General features: G+C 52.3%; 10 protein-coding genes across 10 annotated transcripts; 3 read left to right on the top strand and 7 right to left on the bottom strand.

Moving 5' to 3' along the window:
• Positions 1-1,448, bottom strand: BD324DRAFT_616657 (hypothetical protein). Its single transcript, XM_022014843.1, has 4 exons — positions 1,065-1,448; positions 831-980; positions 601-752; positions 1-517 (listed from the first exon to the last, which is right to left on the bottom strand). Exons 1-4 carry the CDS (start codon positions 1,317-1,319, stop codon positions 307-309), a joined length of 768 nt encoding a protein of 255 aa, XP_021873956.1. The 5' UTR covers positions 1,320-1,448; the 3' UTR covers positions 1-306.
• Positions 1,449-1,464: 16 nt separating this feature from the next.
• Positions 1,465-4,167, bottom strand: BD324DRAFT_263320 (hypothetical protein). The gene is made up of 5 exons (XM_022012320.1): positions 3,531-4,167; positions 2,696-3,473; positions 2,506-2,645; positions 2,031-2,454; positions 1,465-1,977 (listed from the first exon to the last, which is right to left on the bottom strand). The coding sequence occupies exons 1-5, from the start codon at positions 3,837-3,839 to the stop codon at positions 1,628-1,630; spliced, it is 2,001 nt and encodes a 666-aa protein (XP_021873955.1). The 5' UTR covers positions 3,840-4,167; the 3' UTR covers positions 1,465-1,627.
• Positions 4,168-4,590: 423 nt separating this feature from the next.
• On the bottom strand, positions 4,591-8,836 carry BD324DRAFT_263253 (hypothetical protein). The gene is made up of 4 exons (XM_022012319.1): positions 8,778-8,836; positions 8,387-8,626; positions 5,834-8,330; positions 4,591-5,783 (listed from the first exon to the last, which is right to left on the bottom strand). Exons 2-4 carry the CDS (start codon positions 8,453-8,455, stop codon positions 4,744-4,746), a joined length of 3,606 nt encoding a protein of 1,201 aa, XP_021873954.1. The 5' UTR covers positions 8,456-8,626; positions 8,778-8,836; the 3' UTR covers positions 4,591-4,743.
• Positions 8,837-9,371: 535 nt separating this feature from the next.
• Positions 9,372-11,314, bottom strand: BD324DRAFT_263199 (hypothetical protein). The gene is made up of 8 exons (XM_022012318.1): positions 11,007-11,314; positions 10,866-10,914; positions 10,749-10,809; positions 10,672-10,691; positions 10,526-10,615; positions 9,969-10,477; positions 9,715-9,898; positions 9,372-9,631 (listed from the first exon to the last, which is right to left on the bottom strand). Exons 1-8 carry the CDS (start codon positions 11,097-11,099, stop codon positions 9,396-9,398), a joined length of 1,242 nt encoding a protein of 413 aa, XP_021873953.1. The 5' UTR covers positions 11,100-11,314; the 3' UTR covers positions 9,372-9,395.
• Positions 11,315-12,954: 1,640 nt separating this feature from the next.
• On the top strand, positions 12,955-13,541 carry BD324DRAFT_648769 (hypothetical protein; the record flags this gene model as incomplete). Its single annotated transcript, XM_022017881.1, has 3 exons — positions 12,955-13,036; positions 13,106-13,387; positions 13,426-13,541. 3 exons carry the CDS (start codon positions 12,955-12,957, stop codon positions 13,539-13,541), a joined length of 480 nt encoding a protein of 159 aa, XP_021873952.1.
• A 288-nt stretch (positions 13,542-13,829) lies between these two features.
• BD324DRAFT_641114 (putative oxidoreductase) lies at positions 13,830-15,166 on the bottom strand (the record flags this gene model as incomplete). Its single annotated transcript, XM_022017395.1, has 9 exons — positions 13,830-13,853; positions 13,904-13,956; positions 13,998-14,302; positions 14,360-14,418; positions 14,467-14,653; positions 14,704-14,794; positions 14,843-14,891; positions 14,943-15,065; positions 15,131-15,166. 9 exons carry the CDS (start codon positions 15,164-15,166, stop codon positions 13,830-13,832), a joined length of 927 nt encoding a protein of 308 aa, XP_021873951.1.
• A 208-nt stretch (positions 15,167-15,374) lies between these two features.
• Positions 15,375-18,338, top strand: BD324DRAFT_616642 (hypothetical protein). The gene is made up of 7 exons (XM_022014842.1): positions 15,375-15,764; positions 15,835-15,969; positions 16,034-16,391; positions 16,445-16,754; positions 16,800-17,548; positions 17,587-17,806; positions 17,859-18,338. Exons 1-7 carry the CDS (start codon positions 15,696-15,698, stop codon positions 18,313-18,315), a joined length of 2,298 nt encoding a protein of 765 aa, XP_021873950.1. The 5' UTR covers positions 15,375-15,695; the 3' UTR covers positions 18,316-18,338.
• Positions 18,339-18,877: 539 nt separating this feature from the next.
• Positions 18,878-20,818, top strand: BD324DRAFT_575927 (thimet oligopeptidase; the record flags this gene model as incomplete). The annotated part of the gene is made up of 1 exon (XM_022013156.1): positions 18,878-20,818. The coding sequence occupies one exon, from the start codon at positions 18,878-18,880 to the stop codon at positions 20,816-20,818; it is 1,941 nt and encodes a 646-aa protein (XP_021873949.1).
• Positions 20,819-20,942: 124 nt separating this feature from the next.
• On the bottom strand, positions 20,943-23,062 carry BD324DRAFT_262764 (flavin monooxygenase-like protein). The gene is made up of 7 exons (XM_022012317.1): positions 22,846-23,062; positions 22,666-22,797; positions 22,599-22,627; positions 22,533-22,563; positions 22,213-22,495; positions 22,044-22,170; positions 20,943-21,999 (listed from the first exon to the last, which is right to left on the bottom strand). The coding sequence occupies exons 1-7, from the start codon at positions 22,883-22,885 to the stop codon at positions 21,067-21,069; spliced, it is 1,575 nt and encodes a 524-aa protein (XP_021873948.1). The 5' UTR covers positions 22,886-23,062; the 3' UTR covers positions 20,943-21,066.
• A 659-nt stretch (positions 23,063-23,721) lies between these two features.
• Positions 23,722-24,913, bottom strand: BD324DRAFT_607235 (hypothetical protein; the record flags this gene model as incomplete). The annotated part of the gene is made up of 5 exons (XM_022014057.1): positions 23,722-23,753; positions 23,800-24,472; positions 24,516-24,584; positions 24,645-24,733; positions 24,790-24,913. 5 exons carry the CDS (start codon positions 24,911-24,913, stop codon positions 23,722-23,724), a joined length of 987 nt encoding a protein of 328 aa, XP_021873947.1.
• Between the last annotated feature and the right edge of the window lie 61 nt (positions 24,914-24,974).

The raw sequence follows: 24,974 nt of genomic DNA, 5'->3' as shown, positions 1-24,974 counted from the left end.
CAGCTCTTCGGGCATGGATAGAGCTGAATGATGCTGCTACTCTGATGACTGCATGTATTTTGAGCCTGATCTGATCAATTCGATGTTGACCTTGAACACACGACCACAAGCTGTCAAACCAGTCCCCAGTAAGTACCTTTGAGCGACCATCAGATTCCCGGTCGATCGATCGAGGCCAAGGATTCTCGACATCGATCGATGCAGGAGCATTCCCCCAGTGACCGACAAGACAGATGAAGTCTTGGTGCTCCACGAATGGGGAACTTCTGCCCATTTATACAGTTGCAGTTCATGCAACATGCTTCTCTATGCCATGTAAGCTTTCAAAGCCTTTTCTAATTCTCCCTTTGTCTCTGCTAGCGATCCATCGTCTATACCCTGTATGACCCGCTGCAGTGCGATCGTCTCATCTATAGAACTCGATTTGAACCATATTCGTCCATTGAGTCCAATGGCGATCTCAAAAGGGATGACAGACGCCAGTATAGGAAGGAGAGGGTTCTTGGGTGTCAACAGGCTGCAGAGCGTGAGCCCTTGCGGCGTCGTGGTGGTGGCGTCTTCGCTAGATTCGAGTGCTTTGAAGACCGCCGTCTGACTCACCGCCTACACAATTGTAATGAACAATCCACCACGAGACCCTCTTTCAATTCTCCAAACCCATCAGATTTACCCGTAGCTGGGTCAAAGCATTCCAATTCCGGTTCCATATCTCTCGAAGCGAGTGATACACGAGCGTAGATAAGTGTTCCGACCTATGTTGGCGGTCAGAGTCAGCGCGAGCGTCCCCTCAGAGCACGAAGCCCCCGCCACCAACGTTCGATCAAACCCACCTTGAGATTCGGTTTACTCCTCTTGGTAGCGCCCTCAAAAGCCAACGCATCCAAGGATGCCATGCTCGCCGAGCCTATATCTACCCTGTATCCATCTGCATGTCGAGCGATGATCGTGCCCAATACGAGATCGCGCGAAGCGGGAGTATACTGGGTTTCAGGGGTGGGTCAGATCGTCCACTCTCAGTAAATAGGTCCCTGGCGTCTACAAGATCTCAAGCAAGCAAAACTTACCCGTCTCGAATTGCTTTCAATCCATACGCCACCTTTCTTCCCCTTTCCATCACTAGACACCAGAGTCCCAGCCTTCGTAGCGACGACTCTAGCAGACTCGGTGGAATTCCCTTCGGACGATGTCGAAGAAGTGAACTGGCCTCGAGCTCGAGATGGTCCAGCTTGGTTAGATGTATCGAGAGGAGCCAGCCCTGGACCAAAGGACGTTTGGGAGGTCGCTGTGGGGATCACATCACCAGGTAGGACGAATGTCATCCCAGAAGATGCCTCAAGCTTGATATCGATGCGGAAAGCTGAGCAGGTGATTGTTGAGAGACTAATCGAGTCAGTCGTACGGAGCAAGGTTCAAATTTACAAAATAAAGAAGGCTTCTTCTTGCTGAGAAACATTTTGGCCCAAATGAAATCATGTTCAGCTCGTGCCCATATTGATTCAACACAACTGCATCTTACTGAAACGTACAACCCAATTGACGATACCTATCCAGAATAAGAAGCGTGAAAAATGGAGACGAGGGTGTGAGGGTGAAATGAAGATATTTGAGACAAAGTCGGCCGCTCTCATCATACCGCGCTGTGCTCCTTCCACCCTTTATTCTCCTCCGACTTTCTCAACTCTGCAACATTCTCCTCATGTCCCACGATAGCCTTGTCTTCGTCCTCTCCGACGACGAATTGAGGTCGAGATCCCTCGCCGTGATGCTCGTCTCCATCCTCCTCGTCGTCGTCCTGTGCATCACTCGGTCGAAGCTTCTCCAACATGGCCTCTGCGCCTGCAGGAAGCGTGGGAGGGATCGTATGTGTAGTTCTGACCGACCGGATCGAGTGAGCTCGACTGGGGGCCCTAGCCAATTCTGCTCCAGTCTCTGGCTTGTCAGAAGCGGGTAGCGCGAGACGCAAGAGTGAAGTATAGGCTGAAGAGTCCAGCGATTAGCATACATGAAGGAGTAATTTGGCTTTGACTCACGCTGTCGGCAGACGGGACAATACCATCCTTTCGCCTTCTTCTTTCTCCTCTCGCGACCGGTGGCAGTCGTTCCTCCAGCGACAGGCGGTTGGGTCGATCCACCTCCGGTAGCTGGAGCTCCAGCTGTACCTGTCCCTTCACCACCCGCGGCATCTCCATCTGCAGGCGCTTCCTCTCGTCTGGCAACTTTTCCACCAGCACCAAACTCAACCATCCCGACAGCACACTCGCGACAGACGACCAAGTGACGACAAGGCAGGAGGACGACGTCTCGAGGCGATGTCAGACAGACGATACATTCGTTAGGCGTCGAGCTGTATGGATCTTGATCCGTTCCAGAGGGAGGGTACGACGCAGGTGTCGATGATTGATGCGTAGCAGAGAGACCATAAATTTCTTTAAGGAGGAATGTGTGGGCGCCAATCTGGGCGAGAGATGCAAGTCAGCTTACTGCGTCGTCCTGCGGAGCGCTTACCAAAGCCTCTCTTCGGACGACCTTGACGACCCATACTTGCTTGTGCTGACCAATCGGATTGGTGGAAGCAGTATCAGGTGACCACATGCCAGAAATGAGAATGTGCGTGAGTTGAGCGTTACGTCGCTTGAGCGGAGCACCTAGAGAAGGATCAGAGAGAAGCCTCGTCATGCCCGCCAGTCGTACCCACCCTCTGCTCCGACACCTTCGAGACGGATCAACAATCTCAGTCCCTTGTCTAGATCTTGATTCTCCTCTGCTCTCTCATCTTCCCTGTTCTCCATTTCGATTCCGCCAGTTTCTGGATCAGTCTGACGGTTTCTCCTGCCGAACAATCCAAACCGCCTTCCTGAGCTATTGGCCCTTTCTCTGGCATTACCGTTCGCTTGGCTTGGCACCTCGGGAACAGTCGCGAGATCAGGTTGACCAGCGCCTGAGAGACTGATCGTTTGCATTCCCGTTTCGATATCGGTTGATGTTCGGGTTGGATCCGAGACGAGGTTCTTATCTAGACTGATTTGCGATTCGGCGTGGGATCCAGGAGCAGGTGCGATGGCGGATGAGAGATCCAGAGCTGATTCAGGGGCCAGATTAAACACTTGGTTGAAACCTCCTTGATGGGTCCCTGTGTAAATGACTCGAGGTTCCTCTTCTGCCAATGAAGGGATGGACTTGCCGTCAGGCGATTCGATGGCAGGAGGTGGAGCGGGACAGATGGACAAGGTGATGTTGACCAATGGCGTCGTGGCATCATAGTTGAATTTGAGCACGTGAAGAGGTTGTTGAAGAGGTTGATTCGAGGTCGGAACGGGTGAGGCGACGGACACCCGTGAATCATTGGCTGACGTGATTTCCCCGCCAGGATGGCTGTCAATCGACGTTCGTCGATCGGCTTCGAGATGTTGAAGGAGGAGAGTGGGTCGTTTCAGATTGACCAAGGCTTGTAGAGTGGTGGTTGAGTGAAGACCCTTGAATTACCGTGAGTAATGAGACCAACGAACATCAAGCGGTTGCGTCCAACTCACCTCTTCAGATTTGGCCTTCTCCACCCATCCCTTGACTACATCCACATCGACTCTAGCCCCTTCTTCAGGTTTGGTCCAACCAGGTTCATCGTCTTCCCCTACATCTGGACCAAAGATGGTCTCTCTTCGTTTGGTCGTTGATCCATCCTCCTTGTTCTCTCCGTTGACTCCTGCACGTCTCACTGAATCAATGACCAAGGTCTGCTGTACGGGAAGCGCAGTGAATCTCGCCTGGGGTAAGAGGGAGGGAGCTCGAAGTCGAGATGATCGGAAAGCGCCAGCACTGCGAGGAGTGGAGGGAGTGGCCATTGAGCGAGCAGCCGGGGTCAAGGTGGAGGAGGAAGGATATGTACAGGTGATTGACAGGAGTGCCGATGCAAAGAATAGGACAGGATCGAATTGGATGAACGACGCCGCCGCCCGTTAGCAAAGATCTATTCTTAGTGATGTGATAGAGAAGAAGAAGAAGAGAGCGAACACCACCCGAATGGCCAAAACGGCGCGGCCGCCTTTACTTTCCCCCCTCTTCCCCTCATTTTTCTTTGGCTTGCCAATCAAAAAAGGTAGAAACTCACTATTGTTGAGTATACCACCCAGCTGGCTGAGTATTCGTCGGACTAGCCAATGACATGATGGTAGATGAGTGGATTCGAGAGTTTATCGAGGGATCAAGATCGTGCGAAAGATCAAGAACGGATGGAGAGTCGACCTCGGTGTGCTCTCGCACGTCGTACGAGGAGGAGAAGAAGAAGAAGCCCGATATAGATTTCTTTCGCCTTTCCCCCGTATCTTTGTACGAACGATTCTCCCCTCGCCCCAGTATGAAACCTGATGAGATGTGTTGTGTACCCGAGCCTACTCGTAGTGACCTGCACGAGAGATTCGAGCTGTCACGGGTGAGAGACTGAACTCAGCAGCAGCAGCAGAGGCAGCAATGAGAAAATGACATGAAGTAGCTGACTGACTCTGGGGTATAGCCGGGGAGGGGAGGGGAAAAAATAACCACTTTGAGTAATTATATTTTCCTCTCTGCACCCGAACTCCCTCCCTCCGAGCTGCTTGGCCTTTTCGTTTCTTTGGGTGGCGGCAATGCGTTGGTATGAATGGGGATGATGTGATGACGATGATACATGATATGATTAAAAAAAAGTTCAAGGTAGACACAGCTCATACCTGAGATGCAGCACACAGCGCACGACTGCTCATCCTCCCCTTACAGCTCCATCACCTCTCCCACACAACATCGACAGCCAGGTCTGAAGTCGAGCTTCTGAGGTGCGGTCGAAATACAGGGAGGAGCTACTGGCTTGACATCATCCTTGCCCTTCATAATCATAGACCGCTGCTGCTGCTGCTGATGCTGACTTGGGTTCTGGTCTTGACGATTGCCCATGGGGGGAGACGAAAATTTAGGCAAATAGCCAGAAAAGAATGATACTGAGGATGAAACTGACGAGGTTGCCGATGTACTTTGAGGCACCCTGGGCCTGGGAGACTCCCTTACTTGACTGTCGGATGGCTGGGATCCTGCACCTCGGTCAAGACGCTCGGTATCCCGCTCGGCCTCGCCTACTGCTAGACTCAGATCGATGGGCGGTAAATCTAGTCCTTGATCACCACCTCCATGATCGACAGAGTTCCTCTGTAGCGGATTGGACAGACCAAAGAAGGAATCTCTGTTTCGACGCGATTTTGAACTGGATGCAGCCTTCGTAGCAGAAGGGAAACCCCAAGCTCGCATTCGATAAAGATTGGCATCGCCTGGAGAATGGGCGTCAGAGGCAGATCCCAATGGCGACTCGGACATGTCATTCAGCGGATCTACGGGCGGAAGGGCGATTGGCAATGGTGGTAGAGTCCACGCTGCGACGGGTGAAGAGGCAGGAGAAGTAGGTGCAGGTGAAGGGACATGTCGAGCTATAGGGTCGGCAAAGGGCGTGAAGTTTGTGGTCTGAGGTACCAGGGGAGGACACTTTGGGTCGAGTGGCGTAGCTGGCGTTACGATGGCAAGTGGTAATCTTGGGACAGGTTGAAGCAAGAGTGAAGGCTTGGCATGCGTGGTAGACAATTGCGACTGCAAGGTCTCGGCCCTGCTCATCGCTGCTTGTTTCTCACGTCGTTCTTGCTCCAATTGAGCTGTCAGAGTGAACAATTGAGTCCGCATCTCCGTCAACAGTGACGAGTCGTGAGAGTCTCGAGCGGGCGAATGGGATGAAGGATGTGACGATTGAACAGCTGAGAGACGGTCGCCAACTATTATCATACGTCAGCAAAATCCGCTGACAACGACTACCACCACTCACGCTTCCTGACGCGTTCTCTGAGCAAGACCACTTCCTTTTTCTCCAACTCGAGTCTCTCCTCAAGACCCTGACACCTAGCTTTCCAAATATCAACGTCCTCACGCAGAGCGTCCCTCTCCATTTCCAATTCGAGCTGAGGGTCGCGCCACGAGAACGAGGACCCAGCGTTAGGGCCCAGGATGATATCGGATCGAGGCCATAGGGACGTCGAGTGAGACCCAGTGAGCCCGAGCCCAGGGTCGAAGGATCTTGGCGACCGGCGGATCACGGCTGGCGCATCATCATCCACAGCAGATGGCGGAACCTGACATCGCAGGTCATCCTCCTCTGCTTCATCCACCTCTCCCAGTATCCTTCCTGCACCTTTGCTATCCGCGCCAAGACTTGCAATACTTTTGGGCCTGGGGCACGGTCGACTGGGTCCCGATCTAGGCATATTGCCCCACCCAGAAAACCGTCCGAATGACAGTGGTGGAGATCCGACGAGTGAAGGAGACCACTCTACGGAGGCTTGTGAGGAGAAGGCGTTCTTTATCTTACTATCTCCAGACGATCCATCAGACCAATCGCGAGAGAGACTGCTGGACGACGCAGGATATGCAGTGGAGGCCGTTGCAGAGACGCTGGACGAAGTCGACTCGTCTCTGACGTACGAAATGGAACTGCCCCTAGACCGGCCACCACGAGTAGCGCCGCGTCGCGAGGCGTTTTGCGGAGTCATCCTGACGGGAGACAGAGCATTTGAAGCCTCAATGGTGTCTGCAGAGGCGCTGCTGTTCAGTGCAAGGGGACGCGGTCTCCCTCGACCAATGGTACCGTACACTTTGGTAGGAGATCCAGGAGTCACTTGAGAGCCTTGACCGGTGGAGCTGTGTGCCGAGGGCGTTGATTCAGCATTCGATCCTGATGAATGATTCGACAGCAGTTGAAGCTGCCGAAGTCGAGAAGGAGTTGGAGCGACGATGGGCGTTGGCTCCGCTTGTTGTTGCCTTGGAGCTTCCTTTGGTGTAGTATGAGTCGATTCTAATACCGAAGAGGGAACGTCCATTTCAGGCGAGGCACAAATCTCCGCCTTGACAGGTTCGTCCTCTTCCTCTGGTTCCTCTACCTCCGCCAAGACAGACAGATTGCGCTGTAAACTGGGCCGAGAGGGCATACCAATCGGCTCTATACTGCTGACTGCTGGCGTCGAGAATGACGTGGCAAGCGGCAGATCAAAGCCTAGTCCTTCCTCCTTGTCCGATCCGAGGTTGAAAGTTGACCACCGCATCTCTGCTGGGGAATGATCATCCTGTCCGACTGGCCATTCGAGGCCCGGTGTGTAGGAAGACGACGCGGGTCTACCAAAGCTGAACGATCCGACACCGGAAAACGGTCGAACAGGACTAGCGATGGAAGCCGTGTCCTCGTCATCAAGATCAGGCAATGCTATTTCCATACCAAAGACTGAGGCGGGTTCATCTGGAATCACTGGTGACCCAGTGAGCTTTTCCAAGGCCTTTCGTCGATAATCCTCCTTCTCCTTTTCGGCCTCTGCGCCTCGTCCAGAGGGCTCAAACTTTAGTCGGGTACCTTGGATGTTGGGATTCGGCTGGGATCGAATGAGGGTATTGGGTGAAGCTGGGGAAGTGGGGAACGAAGGGGATGAAGGGATGCCGAGGGATGGTGGTCGAGAGGCGAGTTTCAGATTAGGGAGTGAGATAGAGCTGGAGCGAGTATGAGAATGGCGTCTTGATCGTGCTGGGGTGGACGAGGGACTGAGTGGTCCCTCGGAACGAGAAGTACCCATTGAAGGGGACAACGAAGAGGCGAGGGGAGTTGGACGTGTTAAGAGCAGACTTGGACCATGGGCAGACGGTGTGGTTAGAGGCCGAGTGGGTGATGAGCTAGGCGATGCAGATGGAGAGGCGAGACGTCGAACGGAGGGAGGAGGTTGGGGAGACGACAATGAGCGCAGAGCATGCGCAGGAGGTTTGGCACCGAATGAAAAGCTTGAGAGGCGATCCTTCACTGCTCCTCGGTCTTCATCAGAGCTGTTTGGTGGAAAGGCGTCAATCCCGTCGCTGAAGACAGGCGTCACAGGTGTAGGCACAGTCTGTTCAGACGACGAGCCTGTGGGGAACGGAGGGAGATCGGACCCAAATGTCAAAGCGTGATCGAACAGGTCAATGACATTTCCCCGGGCCAAGCCGAATGAAGTGGTGTTTCCAGAAACGGACGAAAGCTGCCTCGAATGAGTGCGAGTATGTCCAGAGAGACGTCGACGATGGTCGGTGGTCAAACTGCCTCTGCTCCGTGGTTTCTTGAGTCGCGTATGCTCCTCGTCCTCCGCGTTCTCGCAAGGCGGTCCCCTGTCCCCAGATTTGCCAAGGATATTGGCAGTTATGTCTGTGGTCAAAGGATCCGGAAAGGAAGGTTGAGAAGATAGATTAGGCGAGGAAGAGGAATATGAAGAAGCGGATGATCCAGAGGAACGTGACGCTCGAAAAGCATTGAGCTGGAAGTGGGAAGGTAGTCAGCATTCTGAACAGCTGAGTACCGGTCGAGTTTTACCTTTTCACGTGCCGCCGCGACCTTTTTGGCCCTTCCTCCAGCTTGTGGTGCGTTATCCGAGGCATACATGGTTGTGAGAGGTATCGCGTTAACGTGATGGAGCTATGTGTTGAAAGGACAAGATTGAGTCGTGAAAGGGGAAGACGGTAGAGATATTCGTTCAAGGGCGTTTTGTATTGTGAAAGAGTGTGATGATCGTGTAAAGAGCGTGAGGAGTTGGGAGAAAGCAGATGGTGAGGTCTGAAGAGGGGGGCGTAGAGGTCAGCGAGGTGAGGATGAACAGGAATGAAAGAAATGCAAGAGGAGTGTGTGTGTGTTCGAGTTTGTCCGAAAGGGACATGAAGTGTGCATTGACCTTCTATGGCCTCGGGGGGCGAGGCTTTAGACTCACCAACTCCCAAGTCTGAAATCACCAACAATCATCAAAGCACGGAGACACCGCGGCGAGAGGGATGTCGTCCTTAGACCTGCATCGTGGTCCCTCTCATAGCCACGAGTCTTGACGCCGAATCGACATGAGCGTTCCACCGACAAGAGAAGAGGATGCCAAGCTGGTTGGGACCAGGTACGGTCGAGTACACGAAAACAAAAACGAAAGTGTTCCGCGTGGTCGATCTACCTTGGTTTCTGTCGGCGCGCAGAGAAGCAGATGATGTTGAGGAGGAGGAGGAAGAGGTCAGATGATGCGGACTTCCGGGGCTAAGAATATCTCCACCCAGCTTCTCTATCGAATTGTGTTCACGAGATGTATCTGCCTCTCTGGCAACTCGTCCGCCGATCCAGGGCCTTTTGTTCTTTTAATTTTTTTTCTGCGGATTCCAACGTTTGAAACATTAATCACTCAGGCGACGCGTCGTAGTTGGGGGGGCGACGCGTTTTTGACTTTGATGATGTGGCACCGTGGCTGGGCTACATTACACTATTATGCTATGATTCATCTCAATCTCGGTCGTCATCATAGGGTATACAGACTTTCAACTGCGTATATAGAGATAGATGGAGAGATCCTCTAAGCGGCAGGGGAGAACCTCCTTCCGATCGATGTCCTGCCTTTCTCTTCGGTCGGCGTACCAATCTCCTTGGTAGTACCATTGTGTAACTCGTGCTCCAACTTGAGTTGACGAGGGATGAACGCGAGTCCAATGACGTACAACGCAGCAGGGACAGCCATGAGGACCCAAAAGGCGATCTTCCAGCCATTTCCAGGGGCCGAATCGTATGAACTGGACCACATACTGAAGAGACCTAAAAGGCAAAGGCAAAAAAAATCAGTATCCATTCTTCGTCCGTCGCGACGAGCCCGCAGCCGTGCTTCCGCTCGCGCTCACCCTGATACACTGTGACCCAGCCAAGAGCGATAATGGCGATACCCGTTATCATGTGTACAAAGTTCAATGGACCTCGTCTCCAAGCGATCTTGGATTTCTCAATGAGTCTGTGCTTGAGCCAGTGAGTGGCACTGCCGAGGAGTGATTGGAAGATGACCAGAATAAGGAGCGCCAGACCACATTTCTAAGAACAAGAGTCTGAGTTCAACGTGTTTCTACGAGCGGCGCGCTTGGACAGGTCTTTCTCTACTCACTGTATGCGTAGACCCCAGAACACCATCATCAAAGGACGCGGCAGCGATGGCAAAAGCCACCACCACACAGGTCAAGCCCAAGATTCCATTCAGGGCCCCATGCGCAGGGAACCACCACCGTTTCACCGTGAATGCTCTAGCCCATCGAGGGACCAGTGCACCGAGAGGAAGGAACAACATGGCGGCGAGTGCACCAAAGGCCGCATGGGCGTAAACGGCAGTACTTGGCGATGACGATGACGAGGACGAGGAAGAGCCTGAATTGCCCTCATTGGGATTGTACGTTGCCAAGAGGTTGAATTGCATATTGCCATTTTTGTTGTGTTGGACAATGTTGGCAGATGGAGAAGATGAGCCGGGATTATGGTCGCTCATGGCGTAAATGAGTTGAGTATTGTTCGCGTCGCTATCAGATGAGGACGGGATGGTGAAGGTGAACGAGGTCGAGGTGGAGTTTGAGAAGGATTCAGATTTCATCAAGTTGGCAGCTCTAGGGGGCGACTGAACGACTGACGACGGGAGAGATATGAGTGGTTTGAAGGCATATCATCGCTCACCCTTTGGCATATTGTGGCCTGTAGCATTTCGCTGAGACATGGTGATTGAGCCATCGCTGTTAGGCCACAGAATGACCATCTGAGAGTTGGCTATGGGGATGATCAGCAGGTAATCCCTCAATCATCCACGATTGTAGATGACTGACCCATCTTTGTGCCGAATCCACTGTCAAGGGGTGCATCAGCCTTCATTCATCGGTCGATCCCAGCTCTAGACGCTCACATGGCCATCCAACCGACTTGACTACTGCCCAAGTCCTTGCCTTCTGGGCCAGCCAGAGTCCCTGAGGACCAAGCATCAGTATGCAATCGACGTGCATCGACTAATGTGAGTGCTCACATGTCTGAGTTCCGTTTGAACTGTCTCTCAGACCGGTGATACAAATATTCTGGATGACAGATGTCAGCAAAGACGATCGCCACGAACCGGTCTGGACGAGCCACACCAAAAAACACTCCAGGTATGATCATTATCACTCACACTGTCGCATTGTTTTTGGCCAGTGAATGAGGAGCCCGCCACATTCAACGCAGAGACAACGAGTCCCAGACTGGTGTATAGAAGACCTCGCATGGTGATGGTGATGCTTTCAGCAGCTGACAATCTCAGATCGACCAATGAGAATCGAGCGGTTTGTCAAAAAGTCGCGCTAGAGTTTATTGGGTAGGGATTAATTCGAGGCGGATCCGGAAGGTGGATATCTTGCCAGCCTGGTAGTTGGGCAGCTCGCCTTGCTAGATGTCGTTCTTCTCGACCAAGTTGGTTGTATCTCAATCAACGACGATGTGTTGCAACCTCCTCTGCCTCGTTTTCTTTTCCAGCTCGACGATCGCCAGAACCTTTTTTCGTCCCGTAAACGATGATGTCTGGCCCGGGCAAAATTCCTCGGGTCAACGTCTGACGTCTACGTTGCGTTGCGATCGCAGCCAGGAAACTTCTGCCGCAAGCACCAAACCGCAGACCAAGAAAGAAAAAGTTTAAACAGAGTTGGGAATGTGTGGGTGATGATGACGATTAAGGCTTGGTCTAGGTGCTATAATTGGCCTCTTTTTGACGCTCGCCCAGTAGTCCCTAAGCAGAGTGATGACCCAAAAAAGACAAAAAAAAGACCACAAGTTATCGCTGGTATCGGTGGTGTAGATCGATTTGGTGCATCGATGGGAGATCGTTCTTTAAGGACACGAGTCAGAAGACAAGGAGGCTTATGAGCACATCTCTGTATCATGTTTTTGTATAGTTTGCACTTTCCCCCCCCCCCCCCCCCCCCCGTTGCGGCTGGACTGCGCAATCCTGATCGTCTCATGGAGAAAAGAAGGAAAAAATTACGGAGAGGCGGCTATGGTAGAGGACACAGCCTGGACATCAGATCGAGTAGTCAGCTGGTGCCTGCCACCGATAACCGACCACCACCAAATCACCAATCACCAGGAGATAGTGCACGATGCGGGTAGAATCAAGGTCCATCGCACCTTTTTCACACTCAATGATCGGGTCATTGGCGGGAGAAATGTCAGAGACACGAGAGCATTTTAGACTCGTTCCTGGAGAACCAACGACGACGTCTATAACGCAAAGGCGGGACACGTTCTCGGTGACCAAGCGCTAAAAGCTCAATTGGCACATCCCCCCCGCCCCCCGGTGTGGCTTTTCGTGTTACTCTCTTTCAACCAGTGTCTTTTTTTTCTTTGCTTGTCTCTCCTTTTTGCCTCCGTGATCGTACGTTGCCACTCTTTCCGATTATCACGGATGCTTTTAGGGCTGCTTTTGCTTGGCTACTTTCATCGGCGAATCACCCGGGAGGGGTAGGTTCTCCCCGCCCCTGCAGCGATATCGTTGCACGGGGACATCGTGGCGTTTGAGCACCAAGTGGAAGCGACTATCGGGCAGGAGCAATTGTGCAAAACATCAAAGACACAGCACAGCAATGATCGATTGCATTCGACGGAGAGCGAAGGATCGATCCCCTGGCTTTGATCCCGCGAGCGAGCGAGCGAGCTAGAAGAGATGGATACAGTCCAGGCGATACGTGACAGGGACAATGGTGATCTCAGCCCATTGCCCGGGAAGACGATCAGACCTCAAAAACCTCAGTCACACGTAACGTAGAATACTCCCGAGGAATTTTGATACCTGATGCCAATAGCTTCGACCCTATTTGACTCGCGCACGTTTAGCCGGTATCGAGCGATTGAGTAAATCGACCGGCGAGGGGAATGGCTACCGTAGGCCAAGTTGATAGAGGGCTCACAGTGGGCATGATAGATAGTTGAGACACCAGCATAGATGTGATGTCCTAAGGGAGGTGACATATCTGACAGCATGCAGTTCCCTAGGCACGTGGTATGGAGATTGATCTGATTTCCGCGTTGGTCTCGTGTCAAAAGTTGAAAGCGTTGCAACCTGAACACTCATATATACCCAACTCACCATGTCTTTCCCCTCTAGTCTCGCTGGTCCAGCTAGATCAGCTTACAGGCAGATCATACGAGCGGCAAGAACGACTTTCCAAGGTACGTCTGCCATCCTCTTTTTCCAGCTCCATCGGAGTTTTCTGTCAGACTGACCCCCCCCTTTTCTAGATGACCCCATTCATCGATCTCAATTCATGTCCCCCATCCGGATGACATTCGCTTCGCCTACACTCACACCTCCTGCTCATATTTCTGATCCATCCGCCAAACCAGAAGAGGAGCCGTGCCCATGTAATGAACATCCACCGGAACCTAAAGCCGCCGCTTCCAGCTCATCAACACACATCAGCACAGAGGAAATCGCAAAGAGGATATCAGAGTGGAAAGAGGTCGCTCTCTTCCTCAGAAGGAATGTGGTACAAGGAGAGCAAGATGAGTCAGGATCGTTCCGTGAGTGAAAGTATCCGGTCGTATGACTGATTTGTCAGGCCTTCGTGTCACACCAGAGACAGAGCTCGGAGTCAACGAATCTATCCGGTCTGCAGAGAGGCGGCCAAAGGCTACGAAGGAGCAAATGGCAGCGGTCTTCGCAGAGCCTGCGTGAAGGCGCTTTCATGCATGACAGCTTCGCGAGTTCCAGCCAATTGAGGATCTGCGTGGGCTCGCTATCAGTCGACGCCATGATAATGACATTTCTATCGAAGGATGACTTCAATGTGAATACATTGCGTACTCGCATCCCTTCGAGTTTTCGAGAAACCGACAAGACGCGGCATTCTGAGGTCAGATGAGCTCGTATCGAGAGGCGTACATTTGCCTGCATTTGTCTGAGCATATGCTACAAGTCTCGTACAAAAGGGACATCCTGACGTTGAAACCTCTTGCTCAATCTCTAACCGATCCATTGGCCATTGTTCTGCCAGCAGCGATCAGCGCGGATCACACGGGGTCATCTTGATGGCTCACCAGGTGCATCATCTGACCAGTCATGGCGTTGGAATCGGCGCTGGCCAAAAACACTAGACGCATCAACGAGTGAGCAAGTGGGCCAGCGACTCACCATAGGCAGGACCCATCTCCGAGGGCATGTTCGCTCTGCCGTGGAGAGGCAGAGTTCCAACACTGAAATCCTCCATTTGCTCACTGGGTCGGCTCGCGGGCTGGAGGGGCGTCCACACGGGTCCAGGACACACTGCGTTGACTCGGATTCCCTTTGGAGCCAATTGAAGTGCAAGAGATCGAGTAAAGGTCACGATTGCGCCCTTGGTGGACGAATAATCGGTCATCGCGGCCGAGCCTTTGAAAGCAGTGACGGAGGACGAGTTGATAATGGACGATCCTCGTTTGAGGTGAGGAAGGGCGAATCTGGGCAAGCCGAATCAGTAACATAGAGGTCGTCGCATCTTGTCGCTGCCCCCTCACTTGGTCAAGGCAAACATGCCAAGAATGTTACTTCGGAAAGTGCTCTCTACATTTTCGAGCTAAGCCAGATATTTCAGCTCGTGGGCATCCTTCCACACTCGACTCACGTCAATGTCCGCCAGATCCTTCTCCATGATCTGCTTGCTGGCATTGTTGACAAGGATATCGAGCTTGCCGTACGCTTCGATATGCTTGTCGACCACACTCTTGCAATTCTCAGCCTTCATCAGGTCGAAAGGAACGCAGAGGCATTTGGCTCCGTCAGCTTCGATAGCTTTCTTCGTTCGTTGTGCACTATGAGACACAAGTAAGGGCATGTCTTCTTCCCCTGTCGCGAGACTCACTCTTCCTCTTCATGGGGCAGGTAGACGATTGTCACGTCGGCACCTTCTCGAGCAAACATTTGAGCTGCTGCACGTCCGATTCCCGAATCACCTTGATGTATCGTCAGTATGTCCCTACGAGGGAACATTAAAGTCGTACCTCCCGTCACGATGGCCGTCTTTCCCTTGAGCTTTCCAGAACCTTGGTACTGCACCTATCAGCTTTCCAGGCTCCCGATTTCCACCTCATCACCGCTTACTTCCTTCAAATATGGCTTTCCTTCATCATCCCAACACTCAAGCTTGGTGAACTCCGCATAGGGGTCCATGTTGACATCTTTGCCTGGAAGATTCTGCTCCTGGGGCTTAATGTTGGTGAGTTCCTGTGAATCAATGTTCGTTCAGTGTCAAGCTATTAGGATCCAGATGACGGCTAGATGACACGTACCTTGAACGCGGTGATAATCTTATCGTCTGATCCCATCTTGATGGCAGTCGTAGTGAAAAGTCGTGAGGTCGACAAAGGTAAACGGGTCGCTGTAACGAGTCTGAATGAAGGTAATGCAGTTCTGGTCAATAACATGGGCTCAGTGAAGGAGAGAGAGAGAGATAGTAGGCGACTGCTGAGCATGCAAGTCCCTTTCAACTTCCGTACAGTCTGACGTCACGCGATCCTTGGATCATGTCAGCGACCTCGTCAAGAATTGACCAAGATTTGGCCTAGATGATCCATGAGCCATCCATATGAATCCTCGAAGTTCATCCAGCTACACTGAGATCTATACCTCTGCTCGTTTCCATATGCTTCGAAGCAGTTTGTGTGTTCAAAGCCAATGTACGGTGTCGCCCCAGAGCGGCGTTTCGGATCGAGCGAGCCGGGCATCCCGGGTTTCTTTGTTGATCGGGCGAAATCCGGTCCGAAGAAAGGTATAGCGGGTGAGATGGGCGAGCGTCACTTTTTATCAGTCGCTTGACGATCATCGTACACACACCGTGAGACAGACAGCTGAGCCATGGACGAGCAAGATCGTGCAGTGGAGCGAAGATCGTCAACAGGCTGCAAGACATGTCGTGGTCGGCGGGTGAGCCAATTTTTGTTAGGGAAAGACAGTAAGAGCGGGGGCACCTACCTGACGATTGATCATCCAAAAGATCAAATGCGATGAAGAGAGACCGATCTGCGGACAGTGCCAGACTCACGGCTCGGAATGTCTTTGGACAGTCGACGAACCTCCCAAGAAACGCTTCAGGATATTAGCGGCATGTTCTGCGTGTCGAGACCGCAAGGTCAGTTGGGAGTTGCTCTCCGCAGAAACGATATGATGACTAACGAAATGATTGCACCCTTTAGGTAAGATGCGAGGGCGCGGCGAGTCGAGACTCATGCGCACGATGCGCCAAATTATGTATCCCTTGCGAATTCCCAGAAGACCGGGAAAATATTCGCAATAAGCCTGCACCACGTTCACGACCCAGCCCATTTATCTTTTCTGGTACTCCGACCAGTCCAAGTACCACGCCAAAGTCGACATCTCGTCCAAGCAGGGACGACAATGCCAGTACTCGATCACCGTCCAATTCTCAATCTCTTTCCCGAACGGGTCTACCGGTATCAGCTTCGAGGACAGCGCCTCTGACGCTGGAGAAACTCATCAACGACGAGGTATCTATGCGACTGTTGGTCCGAAAATACTTTGCGACTGTCCATCGTGAGTCTGATCAATCAATCGTATTTTGAGCTGAACACCGCTCTTACGTCCAGAGCACAGCTTGTTGACTTTCCTTCACGAACCCAGCCTGACTTATCTCGTGGACCTACATCGAGTGCCTGTTCCCCTTGTCCATCTCGTTCTCGCCCTCACTTTTCTGTTCGATGACTACTCTATGAACGAGCCCGAAAAGCGAATCCTAAAGGCCGACGAGGTGTTCAGCCTCGGTTTCACGGTATTACAATCGCAAGCATTTACTGGATATGGCGCGATGGACCTCATGAGTGTACTGTTGGCGAGAGCGTACGAGTACGCCAGGGGGAGATTTGCGTCGGCCGACGTGCTCTTGGGTATGGCTACAAGGTGGGTGGGGTCAAGTATCGAGACAGAGCCTCACCCTTGCCCCAGGATGATGCATCAATTACACCTTGCCAACTTTGACGACACCTACCCACAGACATCTCCATCGAACCGAACAGACATTCTCAACCCTTTACTCAAGCCAGAATCACTCAGACGTCTCGCTTGGTCCGTCTTTTACCTCGACTGCACGTTGACCGACAATGGCCCAGTGCTATACAATATCAACAGCGCCTCCTATCGTATCCCTCTACCTTTGGACGAGACTTGTTTTCTCAGAGATATCCACGTCAGGACAGCGAGCGAGCCATACTCCAATACTGGGACAGATCTCCGACACAACGAGTGCCCTAATCACTCACACCTGGGTATCTCTGCGCATCTCATCCAGACCGCCGAGATGCGCCGACGAGTGATCGATCTCGACACGTCAATTGCAACATCTGCGGCATCTCTGTCTGAGCTCTTAGATCGAGTCGCTACACTCGAAGGCGATGCAAAAATCCTCATAGCGACCCTGCCGCCTCACCTCGCGTACACCGAAGACAACCTCTACATACATAGCCCTAGACGACCCATGTTTCAACTTCTGCACATTCTTCGGCATAGCTGTTTTTTGATATTGGCCCGAGCAAAGCTGCACTTGAGTGCAAGATGGCCCATATACAGTCCAAACGATGCCTTGAAAGATCGCATCCGTCATGCCTCCGCAGTGGCGGGTATGGCACTGGACACCGTCCAACTGGGTATCAACGCGGATCCGTACATGGCTCGTGTAGCCTATGAGGCGGTCGAATGTGAGTCAGGTGTCTGAAGATGAAGCTGAACGGCTCAGCTCTGCTATCCGACCCGCCTCGCCTGTCGTGCCCCAACAGTCAGACTAAGCCTACCGACGACATCTATGCCAAAGCGCTTCGACAGCTGCTGGACCTTCTAAGAATTCTGGCCATCGTCGACGCAACAGCTGCCTATCTCAGAGTGGAAGCATGTGCGAGGGTCGGGCATTCGGGTTTCACCTCGTTGCTGACTGAAGAGGATAAGCAAGCGATGCAGAGGTGAGGCGTTGTCTACATGCATCCCATTCCTGACACCCCTCCCTCCAATCAGTACCACCATCCCCAGTGACCCATCATCCGAATTACACCAATTTACTCCCCATCGCGTACAACTGGATCTAGAGTGGGTTCCAATCGCACCTGAACGACCAGACCTCGAGTGGACACCATTGGACGCAGCTGCAGTCCTCAGTCCGGCGACCAGAACCACCGTGTCTGAACCGCCTCGGACAGGGTTGACGACTTGGCCAGAATCGCTGAACTCCCTTCCTAGCATCTCCATTGCACTTCGCACTTCCCTCACATCGACAAGCTCCAGCAGTCCGAATTTGCCCACTTCCTCTCATTGGGACCCACACGAGTCTTCTACTTGGACGGCAGAAGACGAGTCAGAGCTCACAGATAACTCCCCAGATGAGTTGCTGTCTTTCATGGGGCTTGTACAGCAGGCCAGCAAAGGATATGCTGGTCTCGATGCTGTTGAAAGCTTTGACTGGTTTGCCCATTGATCTCCATGCATCAATTCCCATGACAGCGTCCCAATCTCAATCAGTCTAATTGTCCTTTCTTCTACCCTCTGTGAAAACTGCCAAAATGCGGCACTTCGATTCGCATATGAGATATTTACGTCGGTCGTTGTATGAAACCATGAGCTTCCGGAGTGAAACGCAGCCCCGAGTGCGTCAATCTGGCTGAAGGCATCCTCGACATGTTCCTCTTCATCATTATAGGGCCACGACCGCTGTACATCGGAGACTGGAGCTCCGACTACAGATTCACGCCTACTCCAGAAATAGAGCAGTCCTCGGCTTCGGATCTCGGTCAGGTCTTTCTACTCGGGGATCTCGCAGCTGGACGCGACCTGGCAACTCTCATTATCCATTCTCGACTTAAGACGTTCACGCTCGGGGACGTGAGGCGAAGTTGAATCGCCCGTAGCTACTGCGCAAGGTCAAGTGGAGTACAGTGGGCTTCGGTTCGTCTCCTTTATTACATATCGAGCGTCGGGCCGCCGTACTTCCTCTACGCTTGGATTTCATACCCTAAACTTTAGGTACAGCGATTCTCAATATGCCGCCCCGTTACGATTTTGAGATCTTTAGCGACGCGTCAGATTACAGGAAGAGGTGGACCTCAGCAGCAGACGAGGCACGATCAATCCTGGGACACATTGAATCCTCTCCTGATTCGTTTCAGAAGGATCCCGAAGCCATTCTCGAAAGTCTAAACGCCTTTTGGGTCCTTGTTCTGGCAGGTGTTGGGGATGCTACATTGTTCGGGTCCGTACATCCAGACGAGGACGTACGAGAAGAGGCTCAAAAGTCTGAAACAGAGTTCAAAAAGCTCATCACCGAGCTGGGTATGAGCAAGTCAGCATATGAAGCGGTAAATGCCAGTCAGACCAGTGGTCGGATCCAGGATGACATTACGCACTTTTGGATGGACAAGATGCTCAAAGAGTACCGTAGAGAGGGAGTGGATAAGGATGACGCGACCAAGGAAACGATCAAGCGGATCAAGGAGGAGATTGACAGTCTCAAAACTCAATTTGACAAAAACCTCGCTCAGGATAGTCGAGAGATATTCGTCGATCCGGAGCAACTTGACGGATTACCAGAAGACTTTATCAAACGGCACCCCGTCGGAACAGATGGGAAAGTCAAGATCACCACCAACAGACCAGATCTGATACCGTTCCTCAATTACAGTCGTGATTCCAAAGCTAGGGAAGCGCTGTACCGAGCGAATGCCAACAGAGGATATCCACAAAATGGCCAAGTGATGCTGGACCTATTCACCAAGCGACAAGAACTCGCTTCGCTACTCGGTTTTGCGAATCACGCAGATCATCGACTGGAGCCTGAAATGGTAGAGAACGGGACCAATGCGCAAGACTTTATCGACAGGATAGATAGTCTATCGAGGGAACGATTGAATCGCGATCTCGAAGAATTGGCAGAAGTCGGAGGTTACGCTGAACCGAAAGCAGTACCCGCTTGGGATGCTCAGTATCTCGCAATCAAAGTTCAGAACACGAAATACGGATTCGATGCCTCTTCCGCTCGCCAGTACTTCCCTTTTGGCAGAGTCCGAGACGGAGTTTTGGCAAGTATGGAGAAGCTCTTCAACGTCAAGTTCGAAAAACGCACAGACGTTCCAGTATGGCATGAAGATGTCGTAGCGTACGAGCTCTTAGCCCAAGGGCGAGTGCTTGGTCGCTTTTACCTCGACCTCCACCCTAGAGACAACAAGTACAAACACGCAGGCATGTTCACCATTCGATGTGGATCTCGAGACATCTTGCCGGAAGCTAGTTTGGTCTGCAATTTCGTCCAAGGGGAAGACGCCCTGATGGAGCACGTCAATGTCAAGACCTTCTTCCACGAATTTGGTCACTTGTTGCACCATATATTTGCCTCTGGTCAGAGATGGACAAAAATAGCTGGGATATCCTGTGATTGGGACTTTATCGAGGCACCGAGTCAAATGCTGGAGGAGTGGGCTTATGATCCTGAGACCCTGAAGTCATTCGCTGTCTCCGCTCAGGGACAAACGATCCCCGACGAGGTGATCCGAGGGCTTGGACAAAGTCGTCGGGCTGGACGCGCTTCAACGATCGCCAAGTCAATTTCGTTGGCAGCGTTAGCACTGCGTCTCCATCAGTTGGACAAGTACCCTCTGGATTCGATTGACGACATTGATAAGTCGACGCAGATCTGTGTCGATCGCTATGGTCCACACAAATATGTCCCAGATACACATCAGGCTTTCCAATTCACACATCTTTCCGCCTACTCCGCAGCGTATTATTGCTACAGGTGGTCTCAAGTGATCTCACTCGATCTGTTCACACAATTTGCCGAAAAGGGACTTTATGATCCATCGACAGCACAGAGATATCGCAAAACGGTCCTCTCAGCTGGAGGCCAGGATAGGGCCAAGAACTTTGTGGCCGAGTTCTTGGGTCGACCCCATAGCTTTGACGCATTGCTGGCGTATTTGAATGACTAAAAATTGACAAGAAGATGGCATGCCTCGTGGCTCCTCAGTAGATGATATGCAAGCCGAGGGGCATCCTGCATGTTGATCTAAACGTCTTTGCGATTTCGGGACACAGCTGGAAACTGAATCCCGCTTACCCTTGCTCATTTCAGGAGATGACAATACGCGCTGGTGACTACAAAGGAGCTAGCTAGCCTTGAACGCTTCCCTGAAATGCGTTGCTGACCGACTGAAACCTGGCCAGTACTCGCATCTGATCATATGACTGGAGGGGTTCCTTGCCCGTTGGCCCAAAAAATAGCGTCCCTCGCTCCAGGCCACGCCTTCCTAGCCCCTTCTCTTCCCGGTAACAGGCGATAGACGTACGGATTCGGAACTCCATCCATACACAGGTCCCACAGCTCCGGATCTGTTTGGTGTAATGCGGAGTCGGGATTCGCAAAGGCTTCGTTCATGCCATTCCCAGCAGCGTTATTGAGCCATCTCTCCAGCTCAGACTTCCAGAGTCTGGGCCGGGGCAGTTTGTGCTCTGCCACGAGCTTCAACTGATATTCGTAGCACTTGTCACACCAGGCCGCCATGTCGTCCTTTGAAGGGAGTGAATGGTTCTCAGCCCAAATCTGTGCGATTGCGCTCGACATGAGATCATAATCGGCCGGATTTGCAAGACTCGGTGACTCGTACGGACCAATGAAAGCCAATCCCGGAACGTCTGGGTGAAAAATGCCTTGATACAAACGAGGTATCTTCAGACCCTCTGCACGCGGACATTCGTCCCAAGCCGAGGTCTTTGAATTGGTTGGATCGATCGACGGTGACAGGATGGAATAGTCGAATGTTCCTCCTGTGGCACAGATAACATAATCACAGGATATCTCTACGTCCTCCGCGGTGATAATCTTTCCGGGAACGATGGACTTGACCCCAGCAATTGGCGTAATCTCGCCACTTGCAAGGGCGGGAATGAAGTGAGGGTTGAGGCCAGGAATCGAGTGAACATTTGACGGAGCAGGGAGCATGCGAAGACTTTCCAGATCGTAATCTGGCCAGTGTTTCTTGAATGCTGCGTCCATGCCTGCCGCTGCAGTGGCTCGGGCTTGAGATTCGTATTCGGTGTTCTCGACTGAACCTCCTTTGTAGAATAGACGTCGGGTGAATATGCGGTCGATTGGAGGCTCTGTGACCTTGAACTGTCGCAATGTCAGGAAAGACTGAAGACTCCATACAAACTTACAATACGATTACCCGACCGCACCGATACGTATACCTTTCCGGCGACACCGATCAACTCGGTGCAGATGTCACACGCTGAATTACCGCTACCGAGAACCACGACACTCTTCCCTCGAAACGGCTCAGGCCTGTGATTCGGTCTCAGTACATTCTAACGAGGTTCGACAAACGTCTTATATGCGTGACCGTGAAGCACTTTCGGATGTGAACTGTCCAAACCATCGATTGAAGGCCAGCGAGGTCTTTGAAACGGACCAGTAGTGATCAAGACCCGATCGAATCGCTCCCGGTGCTCCTCTGTTCCTTTTGACCAGTGGAGTTCAAATTTGTGGTCGACCTGATCTATCCTTGAGATCGTGGTCCCAAGGCGGAAGTGATCGGCAAGGTCAAAGTATTTCGCATAATCATTCAACCACTCGTGGATGACGCTCGCAGACGGATACGTCGGAGTATCTGCCATCAGCGTCTCCGTTCCTAAAGGTCTTCTTACCAGCAGGTAATGGAAAATCAGAGTAGGCAAGCTTCGGTCAGTGTGCTCGGTATAATCAGCACTCACGAAATGCTTGGAGCCATTGGGGTGCGTAGCTATGCGATTCAGAGTCTTCAACACGTCGAGCACTCACACTTGAGGACTGAAAGCTGATCCGGGCTGTCGTTGAATTTCCACAAACCTCCAACATACTCGTTACGCTCAAAAGCTGTTACCTGTAGACCGGCTTCAAGGAGATTCTTCGTTGCGGCCAGACCCGCAACACCTAATACCAGTGAGCCAATGAGTTCAACGCTCAGCTCGGAAAAGTCACCTAAGCCGACGACTGCTACACGAATGTGTTCAGCTGGCATGATGGGAGGAGTTGGTGGAGGTCCGAGATAGTCGGAAGGTCAATTAAGACATCCGTGGACCTAGATCTGAATCAATATATGTATGGTATCTGTGGCAGCATCGCCGGGTCGCCGATTCCCGAATTGCATTGTGGCCCCATCTGATTCTATTTCGGGCGGACGAAGTGGGAAACCACTGTGGAGCTTGTCACGCACGTCTCGCAATTAGTGGGACAGATCTTGCGCCGGCAGGCCGCGGGGATCACCCACGATTCGAATTGTGGCATGCACCGTGGATAACCTTTGCAGAAACAAGTTCAGAAAAGCAGGACCTAACTGGACATCCAAATCTGTCAAACAATGCATGAAGCAAAGTTCCGAACAGGGTCCAAACGAATTGTGCCTCGGACGAGATCAACATGATGATACAGCATCGCGATGGGATTGCCCAGCCTTCGATTCGACATACAGACTCCTCCTTCGACCCAAAGAGTACCTTGACGCAACCCTATGAAGGAAGGTGATTCTGCATTGCCCTCAGGGGGGTTCGATGTCGTGATCGCGTGTTATAGGCTTCGTCCGCGTGATACAGCTGGGCTGATGCGTATCTGTGGGCTATTTGTTCGACAGGACTAGCTTCCGTGAGAGGTATGGGACTGGTATGCTGCACTCGGATTGTCCCGCCCAGCTCCACCATTGTTCAATGAAGCGCAAAACCGCCTTGCTTAGGTCGGCGCTACGTCCGGCACTTTCGCTGCCGCCTTGCCTCGGTGTTCTTGCATGTGGCGGGCAGTCCACCTCATATGAGTTGTACCGTCGAGTCTCATTGCCATCAATGCTCCCAGATTGCCGCGCGCTCATAGCCACTCAGATTCGCCATTGTTCATTGCTACAGGTTTATCAGCACTGAGACGAATTCCATTGTATCCACTCACGAGCCCCATTGTTGCCGACCAGCCTCGCGCCTCCGAGCTCATCGTCATCACTCTCTTCTCCCTCGTCGCTGGTACTTTCCTCATCCTCATATCTCCTTTCAATCAACGGCTCTGGGAGAGGTTGCTCATCTGGCTCTGCCAACGATTCGCCCACCATCCGAGCAAACTCGTCGTCGTCATTGTCCTCTGGCTCCTGAGCATCGCTTTGCCCTTCTCCCAAGTCATACTCCTCCTCCGAGTCTTCAATGATCTCCGCCGACTTGAACTTCCCATCGGGCACTGGAGGAGCTTTGACACTCTTGTTGGGTTTTGCTCCGATTTTGCCTTTCTTAGCTTTGACATTGGCCGTTGCCTTTTTGGTTCCCCCTTTGCCAGATCTCCTCGCGTTGCTAGGCGGAGTCAATGCGAATGCCAAAGGGTCTCCATTCGATCCTTTCGATTGCGACGCTGAAGGCTCCGAGGGTCGAGGCTTTTTGCTTGGCCTAGGAGTGGTATCGCCAAAGACGTCATTGCCAGGCTCGGGCCTGCGCTGACCAGACAACGGCACAGATGCAGAGGATCCGGTCGATGCAGAGGAGACTTGAGATGTGCCGGTGTTCGGTCGAGTCGTTGACGATGCGTTGCGATTGAGTGTGAGGTGGTAAGTGGTGGGTAGTAGTCTTAGGACGTATCCCTGGCGGCCAAGTCAGTGCCAATCCCAAGCGTTCATCACCCACTCCCGCCTGAGCATCGAAGACCAAGACACACTCCCTCGACTTGCCAGGCTCCTCGCGGACATCAAAGACCTGTTGGCCGCCGTTCTAGTTTGGGGTGATTAGTTGAGCATGCAAACAATCTTGTCTCACCGCGATATCAAACATCACCTCCTTCGTGCCATTTCGATGATGAGTCACGTATCCCGGGATATCAGATACGGAGCCCGGCTTGAAAGTATCTGGGCAGTTTGAATTCAGCTCGAAATGGCTCGCTGCTGATCGATGCACAACTCACATCGGAACGCCGAGATCTCTCCACCTTGACCCGAGCGACCTCCACTCGTACTGCCCTCAGCGAGGTTCGCGTCGAGGCGGAGCGGGTAGGTCACAATGGGGTTGGAAGTCGCAGCCATAGCCATTGTGACGGGAAATAATCGTAGGTGAACTGCAATAGAATACAGGATAGCGTCGAGGACTGCG

This window comes from Kockovaella imperatae, assembly GCF_002102565.1.
Source record: "Kockovaella imperatae strain NRRL Y-17943 chromosome Unknown BD324scaffold_2, whole genome shotgun sequence".
NCBI classification, from domain to species: domain Eukaryota; kingdom Fungi; phylum Basidiomycota; class Tremellomycetes; order Tremellales; family Cuniculitremaceae; genus Kockovaella; species Kockovaella imperatae.
This window is presented reverse-complemented; position numbering and strand designations above follow the sequence as displayed.

Coding starts and splice junctions, on each gene's coding strand:
- BD324DRAFT_262764 (XM_022012317.1), bottom strand. CDS start 22,885: ATGCCAGCTGAACACATTCGTGTAGCAGTCGTCGGCTTAG. Junction 22,628..22,665: donor TCAGCTTTCAGTCCTCAAGT/GTGAGTGCTCGA, acceptor TGAATCGCATAG/CTACGCACCCCAATGGCTCC. Junction 22,564..22,598: donor CCAATGGCTCCAAGCATTTC/GTGAGTGCTGAT, acceptor CACTGACCGAAG/CTTGCCTACTCTGATTTTCC.
- BD324DRAFT_263253 (XM_022012319.1), bottom strand. CDS start 8,455: ATGTATGCCTCGGATAACGCACCACAAGCTGGAGGAAGGGCCAAAAAG. Junction 8,331..8,386: donor TCGCGGCGGCACGTGAAAAG/GTAAAACTCGAC, acceptor TCCCACTTCCAG/CTCAATGCTTTTCGAGCGTC. Junction 5,784..5,833: donor CAGAGAACGCGTCAGGAAGC/GTGAGTGGTGGT, acceptor GTATGATAATAG/TTGGCGACCGTCTCTCAGCT.
- BD324DRAFT_263320 (XM_022012320.1), bottom strand. CDS start 3,839: ATGGCCACTCCCTCCACTCCTCGCAGTGCTGGCGCTTTCCGATCATCT. Junction 3,474..3,530: donor AGAAGGCCAAATCTGAAGAG/GTGAGTTGGACG, acceptor CGGTAATTCAAG/GGTCTTCACTCAACCACCAC. Junction 1,978..2,030: donor TTGTCCCGTCTGCCGACAGC/GTGAGTCAAAGC, acceptor TGGACTCTTCAG/CCTATACTTCACTCTTGCGT.
- BD324DRAFT_263199 (XM_022012318.1), bottom strand. CDS start 11,099: ATGCGAGGTCTTCTATACACCAGTCTGGGACTCGTTGTCTCTGCGTTG. Junction 10,810..10,865: donor TTCAAACGGAACTCAGACAT/GTGAGCACTCAC, acceptor CTTGGTCCTCAG/GGACTCTGGCTGGCCCAGAA. Junction 9,899..9,968: donor TTCTGGGGTCTACGCATACA/GTGAGTAGAGAA, acceptor TCTTGTTCTTAG/AAATGTGGTCTGGCGCTCCT.
- BD324DRAFT_616642 (XM_022014842.1), top strand. CDS start 15,696: ATGGACGAGCAAGATCGTGCAGTGGAGCGAAGATCGTCAACAGGCTGC. Junction 16,392..16,444: donor ATACTTTGCGACTGTCCATC/GTGAGTCTGATC, acceptor TCTTACGTCCAG/AGCACAGCTTGTTGACTTTC. Junction 17,807..17,858: donor GATAAGCAAGCGATGCAGAG/GTGAGGCGTTGT, acceptor CCCTCCAATCAG/TACCACCATCCCCAGTGACC.
- BD324DRAFT_616657 (XM_022014843.1), bottom strand. CDS start 1,319: ATGACATTCGTCCTACCTGGTGATGTGATCCCCACAGCGACCTCCCAA. Junction 981..1,064: donor TTGAAAGCAATTCGAGACGG/GTAAGTTTTGCT, acceptor CCTGAAACCCAG/TATACTCCCGCTTCGCGCGA. Junction 518..600: donor TCATTACAATTGTGTAGGCG/GTGAGTCAGACG, acceptor CACGCTCTGCAG/CCTGTTGACACCCAAGAACC.